The sequence below is a fragment of the Grammomys surdaster genome, unplaced genomic scaffold, assembly GCF_004785775.1.
Source record: "Grammomys surdaster isolate TR1022 unplaced genomic scaffold, NIH_TR_1.0 220, whole genome shotgun sequence".
Taxonomy (NCBI): domain Eukaryota; kingdom Metazoa; phylum Chordata; class Mammalia; order Rodentia; family Muridae; genus Grammomys; species Grammomys surdaster.
Window position 1 is genome coordinate 270,886 of NW_021604665.1, and position 20,555 is coordinate 291,440.

The 20,555-nt window shown below is 51.3% G+C and overlaps 1 protein-coding gene across 3 annotated transcripts in view; it reads right to left on the reverse strand.

The window, feature by feature from the left end:
* The window catches only part of Iqsec1 (IQ motif and Sec7 domain 1), a 103,334-nt gene that overhangs the window by 14,653 nt on the left and 68,126 nt on the right, over positions 1-20,555 (reverse strand). For all 3 annotated transcript variants that reach the window (XM_028773106.1, XM_028773107.1, XM_028773108.1), the window contains exons 2-6: positions 19,539-19,830; positions 14,336-15,582; positions 6,005-6,166; positions 3,572-3,694; positions 2,264-2,430 (exon numbers count right to left, since the gene is read on the reverse strand). In XM_028773106.1, the coding sequence (XP_028628939.1) occupies positions 2,264-2,430; positions 3,572-3,694; positions 6,005-6,166; positions 14,336-15,582; positions 19,539-19,830 (1,991 nt within the window). The remainder of the gene's footprint in view (positions 1-2,263; positions 2,431-3,571; positions 3,695-6,004; positions 6,167-14,335; positions 15,583-19,538; positions 19,831-20,555) is intronic.

A 20,555-nucleotide genomic window follows, 5' to 3' on the forward strand; every position in this document is an offset into this window, starting at 1 on the left:
TCTTCCAGAAGACCTAGGTTAAGTTCCCAGCACCTACATGGTGACTCACAACTGTTTGTAACTCAATGCATGTGGTGCATAGACATATGTACAGGCAAAACACAAATACACATAAAAATGAATATATTTTAAAAACAACAAACAAACTCTGACATTAGACTGTAGCACAGAATAAGGCCATTGCCTCTAAAGTCCTAGTTTCCCTCTATCCTCCGTTCCCGAAGCCTTGTTGAGCCAATGTCTCTGGTCTGTCTCAGAAGCCACACAAGCAGGTTGGCAGCTAGCCTTGTACACTGGTTGCTTTCTCTTAACATGTGATCCATGTCTCCCCAGATCCACAGCTGGCTTCTCTGTGCTGACCAGCAACCAGCTGTGTTTACGCACCTGCATCCACTCTTTCATTATGGCTCCTTGCTACTACTTGGTGTGGTTATGAGTAAAGAAGCTCTAAGGTTGAGCTGGAGAGGTAGCTTAGCAGTTTAGAACCCTTGCTACTCTTGCAGGACTTGGGTTGGATTCCCAGCACCCACATGGTGGTTCACAATCAGCTGTAACTCCAGTTCCAGGAAATTTGATACCCTCATCTGAATTCTGTGGGCATCAAGCACACATCACACACACATACACACACACACACACACACACACGCACACACTACTATGTATGAAATAAATCTAGAACTATGTTGCATGGTGATCAAGGAAGGTGTTCAGTGTGTGAGATGGCTGCACTATGTAACTTTCTTCTTCTGGTGATATATAACACCCATCTAAAAGTGGAAAATCTGAAAGAGAAAGACTCCAATAAAGTCCTCTTTGACATATATATGTGTGTGTGTGTGTGTGCACGCGCACACACATATCCCTGAGGTGTTCCTTCTACTGGTACTGTTCAGTAATCTGAGGTAATGTGTTGCAGGGGGATTCTTCCTTCAGAAAGCTCCCTGTCTTGCAGTCCTGCCCCTGCCCCTGGGAACCTCCTGCTGTGATCCTGGGCCCATCCCTCTCTCTAAGCCTCTGTCTCCCTCTGGTCCCCCTCTGAAGCACAGGGCAGATGGAACCAAAGGCACACAAGTTTCTGGCTAGAAGAGAGGGGCTAGAGCTAATGGAGTAGCAGCCTTCTGGGAACTAGGGTGCTCAGATCTGCCCTGCCTAGTGGGATTACAACAGTAGTCTCACTCTAAACAGCTGGTCCACTGTTTTGCAGGGTAGGAGGTGGGGAGGGGGGAGAGCATTAAGTACTGCCTGACCCTCCTTGGAGCCTTCTTCCTCTAGGAAAATCAATTCTGGCTTTTTTTTCCCCCAAGGGCCACATGGGATTCTGTGATGACAAAAATTGGTCTAGCAAGAGAGGCTAGGGCAGACAAGACCTGGGGCCATCAGAAAAGGCAGCCACTAGCACCCTGGTTTCTGCCTCACCACTTGGGCCTCAGGAGAGTGTCCCCTGCACTTCTGCCTTCTGTCTCCCTCCTGGAAGCACAATTCCTTAGGAATCTCAAGCTTCCTTGGTCAACATGTAGCTCGGGGCCTCTGCAATGAGGACTCTGGCCCTGGCTCACTCAGCATTCTTCCCTCCTCTGTAAGGCCTGCAGGAGCCATTTGGTATGTATGGAGTGAGCCAGGACTACTTCCCAGGGAATGTGGGGATACTCCAAGCCTTCCTGCTACAATAGTCCTGCCAACAGAGGGTGAGTCAAGACACTGTAAAAATTTCCAGGAACTGGAGAGCACTACCCAGGGACATCCTCCTGCACAGGGGGACAAATAACAGAGCCACAGTTGGCACTCAATAATTTGATCAAGTATAGACCAACCAGATCTGCTCCTTCAGGTAATACATACACTGAAGCTCCAGGGATGTTCTCACCTACAGCCAAAGGCAGCACCTGTCCAGTAGAACTCAACGCCCCTGCTTCCTGAACAGTGCATGGGGTTTCTGACCACTACCTCCATAAGCAAATACAAGGCTGACAGGAATGGTACAGGGGGCTCCCTTTCAAAATGAATCCATTAGGTAAACCTCCACAGAAGGCAGGTCCTCTCTGCCCTTGGAGCAAGCAGATACCAGCTCCCCTGTAGTGAGGGGCATGTGTGGCACAGGCTGCACTCCACTCTGTTGAGCATGTATAGTGCTGGGCTCCCTGAAAGGCCTTCTGTGCCAGGCCCACCAGCACCCACATCTCAGGTATGTGTTGTCTAGTGTCTAGGTCCTCAGGAAAGAGGGAAGCAAGGCTGGGCAGCAGTGCATCCTGCTCCTGGCTCACCTCGGAGGTTCTTGACAAAGTCCTCCAGTTTCATTTTGCGCTCCGGCTTGACATTGGGGCTGTACATGTCTGTGTTGAGCAGGATGATGGCGAAGGCCAGGATGAAGATGGTGTCTGGGTTCCGAAACTGTCGCACCACCCCAGGGTTGCAGACACAGTACCGCTGGCTGGGAGGACAGGAAGCTGGTCAGGGATCACCTAAGCCTTGCATTAGCACTGTCTGCTAGTCAACCCTAACCTTTGGCCCTGCTGCAGCCCCTCCCACCCACATCTCAGTGTGACTGCTGGCTGCCCAGAACACACCTCCCAACGTAGCTCACCCATGGGAGTGGGAGGGCAGGTATAGGAGGGAAAGCTTCTCATTCTCTTGCCTGGAATGAGGATGTCCCATCTAGAAGCACAGGGAGGAAGCTAGCTTCCCTTCGCCATGGCTTCAGTGCCTTCACCAGCTGACCCAATGCTCCACTCACTTGCTGTCTCACTGGCCACCATAGTCTCTGACCACCTCTCTACTGGAGGCCTCATGGAAAGGCAGGGGCAGAGCAGATGATAACATCTGTATGTAGCATAGCTGCAATCCAGATGTTATATAATAATAGCTGCAATTCAGCCTTCTCCAGCCAGGCCCAGTTGAGTGCTGCTCCCTCCAGGAAGTTACCCTGGAGTGGTCCACCTTCCATGTCCTCACTCCTCCTGACCCCACTGCTACAGTTGGGCAAGCAGTGGACAGGAGTCTGCCTATACTCAGCCTCAAGCATGGAGGCCCCAACATGGCAGGTCTGCACACTGTCCCAAAGGGAATGACTACAACTTCACTGTCATGTCAGGTATGGCATAAGTGGGCCCCTCTATCCTTCTATCCTTCTCTAATTGCTACTATTTTCCCCACCTCACAGGGAGGAGAAGGGAGGCAGAGAGAAGTAATCTGTGTAAAGTCACACAGCAGGTGGACTTGGTGAGTAGCCCAGGTCACATGGCTTTGTAGCTTGTGTGATGGGTCACCAGGAGACACTAAGCCTGGGACTGGGAAACTGCCTCCAGAAAGTCAGCAGACCTTGAGACAGGGAGCAAAGTGCTAGCAGTGGAGACATTAACTTCTGAGCCCCAGTTTCTTCATCTGAAAAATCAGAATAAGGTCTGTCCTTCCAAAGTACAACTGTCAAGAGTCAGGGGTCCAACCCTGGGACACAGGAAGCTGATTTTGCATGGATGCCTATCGTGCTGTGGCTCTGGACCCCTGCAATGCCATGAGGGGCATGCCCCTCCATTGCTGTGGTATTTCCCACTTTACCTCACACATGGCCTGACCTGAATGCCTCGATGAGCCGTTCCACTTTCTGAGCCTCCCCTTGGACTCGGATGTGTGCCTGGAACTTCCGGAGGGCTTCATCCAGCTCCATGGCAGAGAAGTCCATCTCGTCCACAACACAGCTGGAACAGAGATGGATGGCCTGTGAGAGCAGCCAGGCCCATGGAGGTGGCACTTCCAGTTTTATCATGTGAAGGGGCTTGGGCCTCAAAGAGCTAAGGGTCCTTGACTCTATGAGGACAGACAGACTGCCTCTGGGAAGCCTGCTCCCCAGATCCCCAGGCTTCTGAGGCATCTAGAGACCACAAAGTTGTAGAAGGCATATGTTCTGTTCATGTAAGCCATTCTCTACCAAGGGGCTCAAAGGTGGGGCTGTTCTCCAATAGAGAGACCAGCACTGCAGTTTATATATCCCATGGGTACACAGTGGATGGCCCATGAAGAATCAGCCCTCAGATGCCTGACCAGGATATATGCCCAGGCAGCAGTCTTACTCTCATGTGGAGGGAACATGATTGGCAGGGGCCTCTCAAGAGCCACTTTGGAGACTGAGCCACCCTAGTATGAAGGAGCAGGGAAGGAGGGGAGATAGGCACACTTAATTTTCTCTGTCATGAGGCCTGAGTAGAGAGAATGGGGCCTGGGAGGCATTTCTCGGAATGGCTTGGTGTCCATATCACCTCTGAAAGCAGCTGTAGCTACAAAGCTAGAGTGGACTGTGGTAGCATTATTAGACTGGGACTTGTCTCCACTCCTGGGCCCATCCTGGGGCCCAAGGAGAGCAGCAGACAGAATCTGAGTAATTCAGCTGCCCTCCAGGAGGCCTAGGAGGCGGGCTGGGGGCCTTGCTACTTCCTGAGGCCAGTGCTATTTTCTAATGGGAGGAGAACAATGCAAGGATTTCCTGAGAGCAGAAATCCAGTAGGTGGGGGGTGGGTAGTGGGGCATACAATGCTGTAGCAATGGGTCTGCTTTCCCTGCAGCTTGCTCTCTGTGCTGACTAGTGAGAGGAAGAGGAAGAAATGTGAGGACCATCAGAGGCTAAGAAGCATCAACCTTCTGCTGCTGCCTGCTCTATGCCAGCTTCCACCAAAGCTTTAGTCCTTTGATGTATGTGGTCATGTCTATGTGCATGTATGTGAATGCAAGAAGGGTTCCTGCATGAGTGCATGTGTGGGTGTATTTGCATCCAGGCCCGCCCCCTCAGACCTTGTGTCCTGGGTGAAAAAGAACACAGTACTGGCCATCCCTTACATGGGGAGGCTGGGGCAGTAGTCCTTGCCAAGCTGCCTGAGACCACAGTACAGGTCATCCACTGCAAAACACCAAAACTGGTGACCCTGTTCCATTTCTGCTCCCTAGCTGCTGCTGTCCTCAACAGAGCACAGGGCTGAACATGTGGCAGGGACAACCACGTGCACCCTCCCCAGTACTGACTTCTCCCCTGGGCTCGGCATCTTGGGTATTTCTTCTGCCAGTTGTGAAATCCTGCAGTCACAGGACTGCGTAGGATCCCAGCAGAGGTAGCTAGCAGGCCATCTGCTCTGAGCTCCTACCACTACCCACCTATATACATCAGGGAAGAGTAAGCCCTGGGCAGCACTACTCACAACAGAGGCAGCTGGAGGATAGGCCCAGGAGCCCTCCTCTCTAGGGTGCTTCCCACAGCCCACTGTTACACACTCTAGCTTTCAGGGATGTTGGAGTGTGGTTGAGTGTTGCCCACCAGGGAGGTGAGGTTATGGGTTAGGCACGGGCAGGGCTCCTTGTCTATGTTGGATGAACAGTTGTCAGGTCAAGGTGGTCACATAGATGTGGGTCACTTGAAGGTCGTGTGTAATGTCAAGAGGCTCTGGGGATGGTGGTGGAAAGAGGGACTGTGAGAGGGCACTGGAGTTTATATGAGACCCACCTGGCCGTGTGTACCTGGCAGGGTAGGATATATGGATTAGCACGGGCAAATAAGACTGTGTGGCAGTGGAGGGTGCAGTTGAGGGGGGCCGGGGGGGTCCCGTTTAAGCAGCTCTCTATACTCCTAGACTCCTCAACCTCAGATTCACCAACTGTGGGCCAAAAATAGTTGGAAAACTAATTTTGTCCATGGTGAACACACAGACTTGCTTCTGCCATTACTGGCTAAACCTCACAGTATACAACTGTCCATAAGAGGACTGGCGTCACAGGGGGAAGATCAGTAACTCTGATGTGTTTGACAAATGGCATTTTAGAATATGCCCTGAGCATCTTGGGGTTTTGGTCTCTGCAGGGGGGTTCAGGACCCATCCCAGGAAAGCAAGAGGTAACTTTATGTCCCAGCAAACAACATGCCTTACACTGCACACGAGTGAATATAGGTGATGTGCCATGTTGGGGATTCCATGGCTGACTGCATTTTGTGCATGTGGAATGGGGCCCTGACCCCCCAGACTTACTCGAGCACATCACGGTTGAACTGCTTCTGCCGGTTTCCCAGGAACTCACCGATCATCTGGCGGCTGAGGCCCTTGCGCTGCAGCAGGAAGTGGGCCACTCCCACTGGCGTGTCGGGCACGAAGCCGCGCTCAATGAGATACTGGATGCCCTTCTCAGGCTTCCTGGGTGGGATGGACAAGAAGAATGCTCAGTAATGAGCACGTGACCCCTGTAGCAGGGGTGGGACTTATAATAGCTGTTCCTTGTTCTCCTACTCTGTTTACTATCCCAGCCCCTGGCCCTTGACCCCTTCCTTCTCCTGTGTGTCATGGATGCTGATTTCAGAGTTCAGAAATGACACCCTGCCTTGTCTGGTTCCAAGCCCCTCACTCAACTGCCTAGATCCCATGCTAGCACTGGGGAGGCCTCTGTGGGTGCTAGAAACATGATTCTCAGAATTACCTATAGACACTTCTGCAGGCTTGAACTACACCACAGTGTCAGATTTACTGCCTGCTCTTCCACATGGAAGCTGCTACTGACAGGTAGCAAGTAGGGATCCTAACACTTGGCCATGATTACTGTGTGCAATCCCTGTGAAGACACACTTGAACCAATTCAAAGCTGCTCCTATATACAGCTCAGCATGTCACCCTGTGCACACACCATATGTGCGCTCTCTCTCTCTCTCTCTCTCTCTCTCTCTCTCTCTCTCTCTCTCTCAGCTGCTCAGCTGTATGGCCTTCCTAGATGTAAAGACTGCTAACTCAAAGCTAGGAGGAGGAGGAGCCCTGAGGGTAAGAGAGCCACAAATCTCAGCTGTACCAGGGCCCCAGCTTGACAGAGTCTCAGGCTTTACTAGGCTGGAAAAGCAGCAAGCAGCCTGATAAGACATCTATATTTCTTCCCTGATTGGTCCCCCTTCTAACTTTATTGTCTAGGCACACATTCATCCAATCTGGGCCTAGCTGACACCCATAAATCTGGACCTTCCAGGGCTATACAAACAGAAGGCTTACTGAGACCTCAATGGAGGAAGAGGAGGAGGAAGAGGATGAGGAAAAAGAGGAAGACTAGGAGGAAGAGGAAGAAGAGGAGACAGAAGAATGCCACAGTAAGGAAGGGGAGTTGCCTAGAGGTAGCCTCTGAGACTAGAGAAAAGGCTAGTAAGCAGGGGACTTATTCCTGTCTCAGCCAGAGAAGTGGGACTCCAGCTTTGAGACTTGCTGGAGGCCTGCTCCTGCTTCTCTTGCCAGTGACCCGCAGACTTACATGGTAAAAGGATACCCCAAGTTCTCTGAGAACTCTAAATTGTACGTTCTCTCAGCTGGCACCCATAGCCTACTGGGAACATAGGTATGTAACCCCTGCCATCTGTGCTTGGCATGCAGAAGCCAAACCCACTGCAGACCCAGAGGTAAAATACTACAAAAGCCTCTTGCCAACCTGTGGCTATCAAGGGCATTAGCACTCCTACTGTCCCATCCAAACAGTCACTTCCACAGAAAATAGTTTCCTTATTTTCCTTTCTGTGTCTGTACTCCATCCCCACCCCCACCCTTCCTAGAGGGAAGCAGGACAAGAAGACAAGAAGCCAGCTGGAGACAGGAAATGGTCTTTACCTACTGACAGCTTCACTAGGGCCATCCAGGTCCTGCGAAGAAGTACCTACTCTGCACCAGGAAGTTTTGTGCTGAGAACACTGGGTTGAGAAACAGAGCCAGACGACAGGCTTCACCAGAGGCTGTAACACTGGCCCTACTGGTGAGGCCAAGACCCTGGGAATGTGTCTGGGGCAGCACTACTGGGTTAAGTGAACACCCCTCCTCCTCCCAGCTCCCCATCCTTGTCAGGCTGTGGTCGTACTAGCTAGGTTCTCAGGGGCTCAGGAAATATACAAGCCAGACACAGCAGGTACAGACAGAGCCTATACCCTGCCCTGGCTCCAGACCAGAACATATTACCTTCAACACCTAGCTGACTTGTGTGTGTGGCAATTGAGGGTCCAGGGAAGGGAGGGGAGGGGTAACCTCTGATTCAGACAGGCTTCTTCCTGCCTTCAGCCTCTGATTTTCTTTCTGTTTTTGTGTAAGCCTGAGTCCTCAGCTCACTGACAGGGAGGTCCTGTTGTCACAGGATGACATGAGTTTAAAAACAGCTATAGAAGTGACTCTGAAGGTATATGTCCTGCTCTGGAGTGTCCACCAGACCACTTGGAGCTGTGCGGAACCACTAGGGCCAGGCTGGCCATCGGATCACAGTGGCTCCTTTTCCCTCTGTCTACAGTCACTAAGAGCTGTTAAGCAGTGAGGTGCCCTCTAGAGCCAGCCCAAGTATACCCAGCTGTGTGCCCACTAAATGGTAAGACCAGGCACATTCCTTTATCCCAATCAGTAGAAGTCTATTCTTCTATCTCCTGGGTAGGACAGAACAAGTATCAGTGTTTACTGGTCCCTTGACAGCAGTGTCCTGGTACAGCTAGTAATGAAGTAGCCCAAGATGAGCTGGTCCATTCCCCATCCACATGATATGCGGCCCTGCTTTGGCATTCTCTTTTTTTGCCTGTCCCCATATACACAAACCCACAATAACAGGACTCCTAGACAGTCTCCTCTGCCCAGGGAATTGTGAATGTTCTATAGGGTTTGAGGCTGTGGCATCTCCCTAAGCACATACACATCAGGGGTTAAGGTGCCAAGAGCCTGCAGTGGACTGCTGGCATGGCCAAGGAGGCTGGGAGCCTAAGTGGGAATAGGTCCTTGAGTACAGCAGATAAGTCCTAGGGATACTCTCATGGAGGGGTTGCAGTCTGAGGGCCACAGGCTGTCCCAGGTTGGCTGGCAGTGGGAATTGGGAGAGGAGAAAGGAAGGGTAGTCACACAGCAGGATGAATGGGCATAGAGGCCTGCATGCTTAGAACAGGATGTGTAAGAGCCAGTTTCTAGAAGGTTCTAGAAGGTTCCCTTGGCTTGTCTGAGGGGATCAGAGGCAGAACACTATACTACCAAGCCAGGGGTGCTCTAGCACCCAGTCATTGCACAGAGGAGCAGCAGGGTGGATGACAACTTGGTCTCTGCTGGGGTGTGTTTGTTTGTTTGTTTGTTTGTTTGTTTGTGTGTGTGTGTGTGTGTGTGTGTGTCTGTCTGTCTGTCTGTCTGTCTAGTCTGTCTAAGCTTGTGTGTGGTGGTCAAGGGGACAGGCAGAAAGGGGCAGAGTCGTAATCTTGACAACTACTACTTGTGACCCAAGCCCAGAATAGGAGAGACTGACCCTACATGGATGTCATAGAACAGAGGAAGCCACAGTTCCTGTGGCTGAGGAGCAGGGATTAGTGTAAGCCACTTTGAGGGGCGAGTAGACTGAGGGAACAGGCTGTGATGAGGGGTAGCTCCAGGGCTCAATGACAGCTTCTATGAGGCTTCCTGCAGGAGTGACTATCTCACACTGGCCTCCATGCAATTGGACAGCAATTTTGCTGGATATGCATCCTGTACAGCCACTGCTATGGACAAACTTATAGTTCTCCCACAGTGAGTGAGGTAATCCCTGTCCTATGTGGACATGGTGGCTTCTATTCAGGCTTCCCTAGAGGAAGGAAGCCATGGGCCTGGTTTGATCTTTGAACTGTAAGCAGAGGGGCGTACCACAGTACCCTTTGGCTATCTGCCATAGGCCAACCAAGTCCCCACCCTCCAAAACCATGTTTTCTCATTGGTGTGTGAGGCAGGGAGGAGTCTAGTAGGGAGGGGTCTGGTTATGGAGCCAGATAACAGGAAGCCTGGGCTTAAATCTCAGTTCCATTTACTGGCTGGGGACCCTGAGGCAAGTTACTTAACCTCTCAGGGACCTTTGTATCCTAGGAATGACTGGGTCACCTGGAAAGAATGAAACAGGAAGTTCAAGCTGGACGCTTCCAACAAGCCCCTGGGAACTGTGCAGACTGTGAGGAGGAAACAGGCCAATTCTGAGCAGGACCAACCAGAGGGATACCACAGTAGCTTGGACAAAGTATGGCTTAAATCGCATGGTTGGAGAGACTGGTGCCTTCTGAGGAGGAGCTGTGTGTGTAAGGAATCAGGAGGGCTTCTGGTGGAGGGAACTACTCCTTTTAGCGACAACAAAATGAGGGGCCAGAAGAGTCAAGTTACCCAGCTCCAGGACGCCCAGCAAGACAGTGCCAGGTCTTTAAATATTCTGTTGTCTTAGGAAGCCTCCAAGTCTCCCTGAGCCACCACGAGATGTCACACTGGAAAGTCAGTTCATACTGCAAGGACCCAGCAGCAGAAAGTGTTGGCTTCTGCCTCTCTGCCTCACCAACTTCTGTGTCTGAATGTAGAGGTCTTTCTGAAACAAGCAGAAGGCTAGCAGTGAGCCTACTCAGCTCTACCCTGCTATCTACTTCCAGCTCTGGCATGCATGCTTCCTCTAAGTCTGAGCCAGCTTTCCTAGACATCATGTTGATTCAGACGCAAGTGTGACTACACTTCCCTCCACTGGTCTCTCTGGTCTCCTGTCATTCTGCTACAACCTTCAATGACAACAGCAGCTATGGATGGCTCTGAGTGAGGACAAGAATGAGACTGTGAAATGACCTTACAGAGCATGAATGTTCATCTGCCCCTCTCACAGCCAGCTGCACAGAGCCAAGAAAAACCTCCAAGACTGAGCTGAGCCTGACAGCAGCCACCATAGTACCTCCTGGGATGGCAGCTGTAGGACAGGCCTTGGCCCCTTTGTCTCAAATTCTGTACAAGTCTTGGGAAAAGGGACCCACACCCATTTTTCAATTGTGCCAAGGCTCAAACATGGGAATACACTCCAAGTCTCGGAGTAGTTCAGTAGTATAGTTGGTCCCCTTCTGCCTGGGGTTTCTGGATTCCTGCCCTCTCCTAGAGCTGCCTACCAGATGTGCAGCTGGGGCCTGGACAGGGGCCTGAGGACACCAGGAGGTGGCACAGGCTCCCTAGAGAGGCCCTCCCAACTTGCCTCACTTTCTTAGCTCTCCTGTTTCATTTTCTTTTTCTGGCTCTCGCTCTGTGGGTTGCCAAACAAGCCTCTGCAGGAGGGATGGATGCTCTGGACAGATAGGTACCTCACTTGTTAGGGTTCTCAGAAAAGGTGTAGGCAAGGGTGGGGCCTGGAGGGATGGCAATAGTAAGAGGAGGAGATCCGAGACTCTCAGGAGAGGCCGGGCAGTGGCGGAAGAGACAAGCAGGGAACAGAAACTGGGAGTGAAGACAGAGGGGAATGGAGGTTGTTGGATCTTATGGATAGAGACCCAGCATGGTACTGGGACTGCTGAGAACCAGTGGAGGCCCAGCTCAAACTCCAGGGTCCTATGGCAAAGCAATTATAGTTCAGGCAAGGCCACCAGGGCTCAGGCTCTTAGATATATCCCTGGAGGGGCCCTGGGGGTTTGTAGCTAAATCTGGAGCTATCAGCCACTTCTCAGATTCAGAGCTCTTCCCCACATCTGTGGAAGAGCATTAGAAATGGAACAAAAAAGCTCTAAGACTGGCAAACAGGTTCTGGCTTGTTTAACTGGCAAAGTTACAGCAACTCAGAATCTCCAAGGCACCCTGACCTGGCATCATGACTGAGTGAAGGAAGAGACTGAGGCTGAGTGCTTGTTTGTTAGGGACTGAGACGGGCACCAGCCAGGGCCTTGGGGTCTATTCTACATGGAACTTTACTGGCTCCTGCCAGTGCCACTAGCTAGATCTCAGAACCAAAGCTGCTGCAGCTGCCCCTTTGGGCTCTAGACTGGCCTGGCCTGCTTTACAGCTATGCACCTATCCTGGTCTCCAGTAACAACATGTGGCTAGTGCCCCTGGAGAGCCAAGTTAATTTTCATTAGTTTTAATTAATGCATAACCCTAGGTTGGGCCTTCCAGTCTTGTTTTGGGCAGTATAAAGGGCTGTCTCTCCAAATTCCAGATTGGAGGTGGCTCCAGTTTCCCCAGAAGGTTCTCAATGTGTTGATTCTAAAATTCATGAGGAACAACTATCCATGAAGAGTGTGACAATGGAGGGGCTTGTCTTAAAATATCAATGACACATGAGAGGCTGGGTAGATGGCATTCACACGTGTATATGAATGGGCACACACATGTGTATCAGCACCTGCACACTCATGAATACATGCATGCACAGCAGATATATGAAAGTGTAATGATTAGACTTGATAGTAAGGGTTGGTATATGGCTCAGCAGTGAACATTGACTTAGCCTTTGCAAGGCCCTGGGTTCAGTCCCCAGCAGGGCAAACTAATTAGAAGAATAAAAACAAACCATAAAAAGAAAAAGCAATTTTAAACACAAAGGCACTGATGAACACCCTAAATAAAATTACACATTTCCACCAGATAAGACCAGTGCAGTTAAAGATAATTAGATTCTTCACAGGGACCTTTTCATTGTGTTCAAATTATATCTAGAAGAAAAACCCCAAGAAAAAGTCAAGAGAGATAAGCAGCTAGCAGGGGACATACTTATAATTCTGAAAGAGTCATCCTTTAGAAGGCCTCATGATGGCATAACCTAAAAGTGACAAACACTGAACATCAGGGGGGCCAAGGCAGGAGGGTCATAAGTTCAAAGCCTGCTGGGGCTGTACAGAGAGTCCCAGGCCAGCCTGAGCAATTTAGTGAGAGCCAGTCTTAAAATATGAGGTCTGGGATGTAGTTTGGTGACAAAGTACTTCCCCATGGCCCTAAGTTCAAGACCTAGAACTGAAAAAAAAAAAGTGCAGCCAGTGAAGAAATGACAGCAAGTAACCTGGAAGGTGTGCCATAAAAACCTATAGGAGGGGCTAGCTTACTCAAGTCAGCAGGAGATGCAAATTATGACAATCTTCACTCTGCCCAGAGGAAGCAGGGCAGTACTAAATGGAGTGGGAGGGGAGCAAGGACTGTCAGATTCAGGGGTGGGAGACAGGTGTAACCCACTTTAAACATGAACTTGGCAGCTCTGATGCCAAAGAAAGTCTCTACCCAGGAGCCTGGAATTCCACTCAGTGGTCATCCAGAGAAGGCGCTGGGACAGTCCATACGCAGTATCATGTTTTCAGAGACATAAAGAACCTGAAGCAATGGTCAAATAAATAGGGCGCACTAGCCAGCCAGCCTAGCTAAATCACTGACTTCCAGTGAGAGACCATACCTCAAAACATAAGGTGAAGAATAAAAGAAGACACGTGACATTGACCCCATCCCCACATGCATGCATGTAAACAAGCAGGATCTCTTTCATACATGTGCATACACACATACACACAGCCTCCACAGTCAAAGATGATGCATCCTGAACTGTACAGCTTTCATTGTCAGGAAGGATATAGGTTTGTGGGCTGCACATGTAATTAAGTAATGATAGATGGAGAAAGAATCTACAAAGGCCAAAGCTGGTTGGTCAAGGAGATTGTTTCTTTCTTTTGCCTCCTATAGCCTACTGCTGGCCTCTACCCTGATGTGTCCCCCATTACCCAGGGCTGAGAGGCAGTCCTGGAGCAGGGCAGTGTGTAGGAATAGCAAAGCCAATGTAGGACAGATGGACTAAGCAGGACATACTCGTCAGTGACCTGTGGGCTCTGGCTGCAGCTTGTACAGTGGTGGGTTGGTTCCTATATGCAGCAGGCCACAGGTAAGGGAAGAGGGTACAGGAGCTCCTCTCCTGGCAAACGTAAGTCTAAGGCTCAGCTCCTAGAGGCTACAATGAGGGCCACACACCACACCCTTCCTACTAGGCCCTCCTACCCACTCCATCTGCTCTGCTAGGGATGCTCAGAATCATGCCATCCTAGTTTTGAGGAGCAGCAGGATACAGCAAGGTGTGGCTCAGATGTGGCTGGCCCCCACTGTGTCCCACTACCCTCCGTGGCCTTTCTGGGAAACTACTAGGGTGTATGCATGAACCAGCAGGCAGGCTAGTCACATGCTTTCCAGGTCCACAACCCCCAGGGAGACCAGGCTGGCTTCTGATGACCCCAAATCCCAGAGGCCTGAGGGAAGGAAATAATGTAAAATCTCAGGTTAAACAAGAGCTGCCAAGGTCCCCTCAGAGGGTGTGCTCAGCCCTCCCCACTTCCCATGCTATTTTTGACCCTGCTAAGAATAGCTTGCTTTAAATATCCATCTCTTACCATGGCGTGGCTTTCAGGACTGCCGGCTGCACCTTCCCTGAACCCCTCTAGAGCAGCCACTCAAAGGACCCAGTCCACAGCTCCCCTACCTCACCTTTTCCCCAAGCCCCTACACAGACTTGTCACCAGCTTGTTTCAAGACCTTTGTGCTTCACATTGGCCCTGAACCTGGCATGTGGGTCCTTCCTCCGTGGATGAAAGGGGAACTCACTTGTTAAAGAGATTCAGGCCAATTCGGTAATGCCTCTTACGAATGACATCATTGCTGAAAGCTGGCGAGTCCCAGCTGTTGCGGGTCTCCTTGTGGTATGTCTGTTTGCTGAGTGTTTGTTCCCGCAGGCTGTCCCTCGATGAGGACTCAGAGCTGCAGTTTATGGTGTCATTGGAGTTGGACGTGCTGTTGATGCTGTCATTGTCCCCATCTGAGTAGTCAGACTCAGATTTGCTCTGCCGGTTGGCTGAACCATTGATGGCTAGGTGACTCTCAAGAGGTCTGGGGGGCCGAGGCCGCAATTCAGGTTCCTCCCGGGGGAGGCCTTTGGGGGGGCCACCGTGGGGGCCATGCTTGGGGCTGCCCTGCTGCCCACCGAGGCTGCGCTCATAGGCACTCTGCCTCTTGAGTGAGCTGCGATCCGAGCGGTCACTGAGTTCCACAGAACTATCACTGGGTGGCTCAATGGTAAGCAGGGGCAGGTGCTCCACCCGCAGCCGTGGCTCTGGCCGCTCCAGTGATGGTGTGCTTCGGCAGCTGGTGTCTGTGTCAGCCTTGTCCTCTTTGTGGGCCAAGGCCCAGTAGTCCTGGGCTGCACCCCCAGACCTCAGCCGCAGGTCCGACTCTGTGCTGGAAGGCCGATCACCAGCCTGTGAGAGCGGTAGAGGTGGTGACAGCTCTTCTTCATCAATGTAGAGGGTGACATCACTATACGAGGCTGTCATCTCATCCAATTTGCGGTGGTCCATGCCATGCAGGCCTTGTTTGGGCTCAGCATCCCGAGCCCGGGCCGTGTCTGAGGCTGGTACCTCCTCACTGTGTAGGCTGCGGCAATTGAGGGCATCATCGATGGATTCAGCCAGGGATTTCACCTGCCGGGAGAAGGCATCCTCCAGTTCCGTGATGGCATCTGCAAAGTCACTGGAGGGGGCCGGAGACTTGAGGGCTGGGTCACTAAGGTCTCCACATTCTGATGGCACCAGGGCCCCCAGCTGGGAGCCATCATTGGTCACAGAGACCTGCTTTCCTTCAAAGTAGGAGCTGTGCACCTTCTCGGGGCCCTCGAAGGAGAACTGCATCCTCATGTTGGACAGCACAATGCGGCGTGACATGCGGTTCTCCGACATGGAGCTGCGCAGGCGCTCAAAGTTCTTGTTCATCTGGTACTGGCGGAACGCCGTCTGGATGGTGCGGGCTGCATGACGGGTCACGAGGCGTCCCCCATACTTGCGTTCTAGCATTTCCACCTAGTGGAGTAAGAAGAGGAGAACATGGGCCCTGTGTGATAGCACAGAGATAGATATCTATGCTCTTCTATGTTCCATAGGGATGTAAGCTGGGATGTTCTTACCGTATCCCCAAGTAGCTTAAAACAGCAGCTTAGGGCTGCTGAGGGTTTTCAATGTGAAATGGGACAGATAAATGCCAGGATAAGATGAAATGGGGTAAAGGTGGTGGTGCACATATGCTAAGCATCTCAACACTTCTGGTCATAGAAGCTGCGGGCCCTGGAGGTTTTCTGAAGATGCATCTACAAATGTCACCTGCAGAGCCTGAAGCACGAGCAGAGCCTTGCCAAGGGCCTGGCTCTGTCTCTCATCAGCTCTGGATGAGCCTGAAACCATGTAGCTCCTCACTTCCTTCTCTGTGATGCAGGGCAGCAGTAGGACCCTCTTTCAGTGATGAGCCAAGTGCTTGGCATAGCCCAGGGGCAGCTGGCTAAAGACCTCAGCCCCATTCCTAGGTTGCAGTTGTACAGTCTCTGTCCTTGCTACACAGATGGCTGAGGTGAGGCCTAGGGGAAGTCTGGCGGGGCTGGCTCTCCTTTGCCCTACAGCTCTGTGAGTGTAGTTGGATGCACAGCTCTGAAGGGCATGGTTGTGAGGTAAGAGCGGTGTTGGGCAAGCTCTCAGGCACCTCAGCTCAGCATCTCTCAAGAGTGACCCATGGCTTCCTGAAGTTGCAGGTCTCACAGTCTGCCCAGCCTGAGGGCTAATCCTGAGTCTCGATTTTGGGTGAATAGGAAACACACTCCTTCAGCTACAGCCTGGTCTGTAAGAATCAGCAATCTGTCTGGCTCTGGGACAGGGCTTTATCTCTTCAGGGATGGAGAGAGAATTCAGGTCCCTAGGAGGAGGTGAAACCCTGATTCTACCTGTCTGGCACTGTGAGCCAGCATCTCATCATGCTTGGCAATGCAAAAGGGTGACGTACACGGTCCCTGTCCTGGGGAAGCAGAGAATGTGAGATGCAGTCTGATACAGAGCACCAGAGACACTGAGCAAAGCAAGGGCTGTGGTCCAAGCCTAGGAGAAGCCCCTCTGCACCCCACCTCAGGGCCTCCAGGAAGCTGGCTAGAGAACTCTCAGGACACCAGGCCCAGCTGAGCAGAGGGGGCTCTAGGGACAGCCACAGAGGCTCTGGGTTTCTCTCTCAGATATGGCTGTACTGCCACATCAACAAGCAAAACTACTACTGGTCATCGAGCTCAGGGTCAGGAAGAGACCAAAGCTGATCCTGGGAAACCCTCTTCCTTCTCTCAATCCCCTGCCTAAGAAGGCCTTGGCCTGGAATCCCTGCCAAGGTCTTCAAAGACACCGGAGTCACTGAAGCCATGGCCTTCTCTGATGTCCTGGACCTTGGGGACTAGGCAACCATCCTGCTCCCCAAGTTCCCCAAGTTTGTGTGTATTGTGTTGGATGATGGCTCATTAGGAGGGCAGAAATGGGCTCTGTAATGAGTCACCAGAAAAAGCCCCTCTCTGTCCTTCCCTAAAGGGGATTTTTTGACCCAGCCCCACTCTTTCTTACTCTTGAACTCATCATAGCTATCCTGCCTTCTGGTCTGGAAGTGACATGAGGCCCCATCTACAGCTCTTATGGGACCTAGAGGAGGGAAAAGCAAGTAAGACTGGCTACCCCATGGGATGTGAGGGACTGGACCACACCCTCACACTGTTCTTACCTTACTGAGGGACTGCACTATCCCTGTTCTTGGATAACAGGAGGAAAGCCAGTAGCCAGGCTTCACAGTCAGTGCCAGAGAAGCTGGTCTTGGGCCAGGGCCTATGGGCTGGCTTACTTGCTAAAGATTCTCTCAAAGTAGCATGCCTGAGAATCCAGAGGATTTTCCTTCCACAAAGCACAACTGCCATCACTCAGAGACCTGACGTCATTCCCTAATCCCTAGGCTGGCTGGTCTCTTGCTCTCAGCGACGGGGAAGGACAAGGGGCAGAGGGTTGGGTTAAGGAGAATGCATCTGACGTTCCAGTCACTCCACCTTCCTCTCATAACTCTCATGTCATCTACCCTTCCTTTTGCTTTGCTTGCCAGGATGCTCAGTGCAGTACAGAATACGACATGGCTGCTGATGTTAACTCCTTTTGCCTCTGTTCCAACTCTTGCCTGCCATCTTTTTTGTGTCTCACACACAAAGACACACCAAGAATGATACACCAAGGTCATTCTCGTCTCATAGCCTTGGCACGTACTGTTAGCTCTTCTCCAAATGCCTTTTCAGGCCAGCCACCTTCGTCTGATACAGCCAACACTCACAGTCCCTCTACTACTTCCTCCAGAATTGTAACCCCCAGGGTCTGTGTCACTTCCTGCAGTGAAAATGTCTTAACTGCTGACTTGCTTGTCCATCCACTGTCCAGGAATGTCGCTCAAGTACAGCAGCCTCATTTGCAGGCTGTCCCCATCCTATTATCTGGCACAAGGGGAAATCCAGCTATGGGTGGGATGAAGGTAAATAGCTGCATATTTGTGGCATGTAATCATCCCTACAGCCTGCATGCCATCTCAACCCTGCCCAACTCTACTTCATGGTCCTGAGCGGATGACTTATACAACAAACTCTTCAGGGACCACTCTGAATCCAGGCAGAGCTGAGAAACTCAATGGAGGCTCGGCAAAGCAATCAAGGGCCACAGCTGTCAGGAAATATCTGCTACCAGGCCCCTTGTGAATCTCAACTAACAGGAAGGAGGATAAAGCATGTGAGCAGAGGGGAACAGGGGTTTCACCCCAGGTATGAGGTCAAGACTGAGGGATGTCTGCCAAAAGGGAAGATCCACCTGAGAGCACCCCACCATGCCCTGAGGAAGATGGGGATGCATAAGTCTAGATTTCTGTGTCTTTAAGAACAGGCCCTTAGAGGGCTGGAGAGGTGGCTCAGTGGTTTAGAGCACTGACTGATCTTCCAAAGGTCCTGAGTTCAATTCTCAGTAACCACATGGTGGGTCACAACCATCTGCAGTAGAATCTAATCCCCTCCTCTGGTGTGTCTGAAAACAGCTACAGTGTACTCATATACATTAAATAAATATATAATTCTTAAAAAAAAAAAAAAAAGAACAGGCCCTTGGAGAGCAAATAGAACAAAGTGGCCAGCAGACATGGGCAGGAGGGAGAACACAGCATCTGTGGGCAGTGGGAAGGGATCCTGGCATCAGCCTGGGAGGCACAGGAGTCTGCTCAAAAGAATGAGGCTCAGAGCTATGGAATACTGGCCAGATGTTCTGCTTGTCCCCATACATCCCTGCAGTTCAGGGATCTCCTAAAACCTGGCATTGCTCAGAGACACAATCAAATACTAGGCATGCATTCCCACACCAGCCTGTTCACTATTGGGCACCTGTACCATAAGGATCTGCTCTTCTCATAACAACTCAAAAAGTAGCTCATGCCACCTGATCCTTGGGTCTGAGGCCTGAGGAAGAGCGGCAGCATCCAATGCAGACAGACATCTTCTAGAGCCTAGCTACAGTGGAGCCACAGTCACAGGGGAATATAACAAGTAGCCCGCTTTCCTCAGGTCTTTCTTGAGTCCTTGGCTTTCCACGGCCACCCTGGCAACCTGTGTCTTAGTGCTGCTGGGCCATGACACTCAGATACCCAACACAGGCTCCATATCCTGCAGTGAGGGATATTGAAACCTACAAAGGCAAAATTTGAAGAGGACTCTGTATAAGTCCCCAGAAAGGATGCCAGTGCCCCTGACCATCAGTGTAAATCCCTTCCCACATTTCATCAGAGTTGGGCTGGGAAAGGCTCTGAAAGAAGTGGAGGCAGGGATCTCCTCTTCCTCAGATGTGCATACCAGCTGGTGTCTGGAACCCATCACCAAGAACATCTGGCAGCTGAAGGCTCCTATCATCTGAGAGACCATGGATAGTGGGAAGGGACTCCTGCTACCTACCTGCTTGTCTTGCAGATCTGAAGAGAGCTCATAGCTCTCAGAGAGTGACCGAGAGCGCTTGATGGCCTCCTCCTCAGCCTGCTTGCGCAGGACTGAGGTCGAGTGCTGCAGCCGGGGCCTCCGTGTGCGTTGTTGTGGTCCTGGCCCTGCGTACAGCCCATAGGCACCCACTGATGTGTGCTCGTAGTGGTCTGGACTTAGGCTGGAACCAGGTACCAGGGGACCCTGATGGTAGGCTGAGGGGCTGTCCAGCGATGTGCCAGTCTCGCTGCTGGGGGCCTCGCCCTCGACACTGCAGAGGAAAGGAGAGACACATGCTGAACGGGAATGCAGAACCTGGGGAGCAGGGCAAGGAAGAGTGCCCCCACACCTAGGTAGCCAGTGCCCAGCAGAGCCCTTTGCTCTGCATCTTCCTGGAGCTTCTGAACAACTTGCATGTTCTAACATCTGACATACTGTACTGTTGGAGCTGACTTCCCAACGAAAACTATCAGTCCTCCAAAGACAGACGTTTTGACCCACTGTGCTGATGCCCCTCAGCACTTAAAACAGAGCCTGGCCAGTGCTATGTGCTAAGAATGTTTTGAATAAACAAGATCATAACCTCTCCTGCCACTTGAATTAAATGTAGAGATGGTTTTGTACACCCATATTCCCATACTATATTTAGACACAGAATCTTTTAAAGTTAATTTTTATTTATAAGTGTTTTGTCTATATGAATGTATGTGTCTGTGCCTGCATATCTCCTGGAACTCGAGTTATAGACAGTTATAATAAGCTACCATGTGGGTGCTGGGAACTGAACCCAGGTCCTCTGCAAGAGCAAGTGCTCTTAACAACTGAGCCATCTCTCTAGCTCCCTGAAGATAGTGTCATCAAAAGGAAAGACATTAGGGTGGACCCTAGTGTGATGAACTGGTATCCTTCTAAGAAGGTGAAAGCAGGATATAGCATGTACAGGGGAAGACAGTGAAGACATGAGGAGAAGGCTGTGCACCAAGGAGAAAGGCTCAG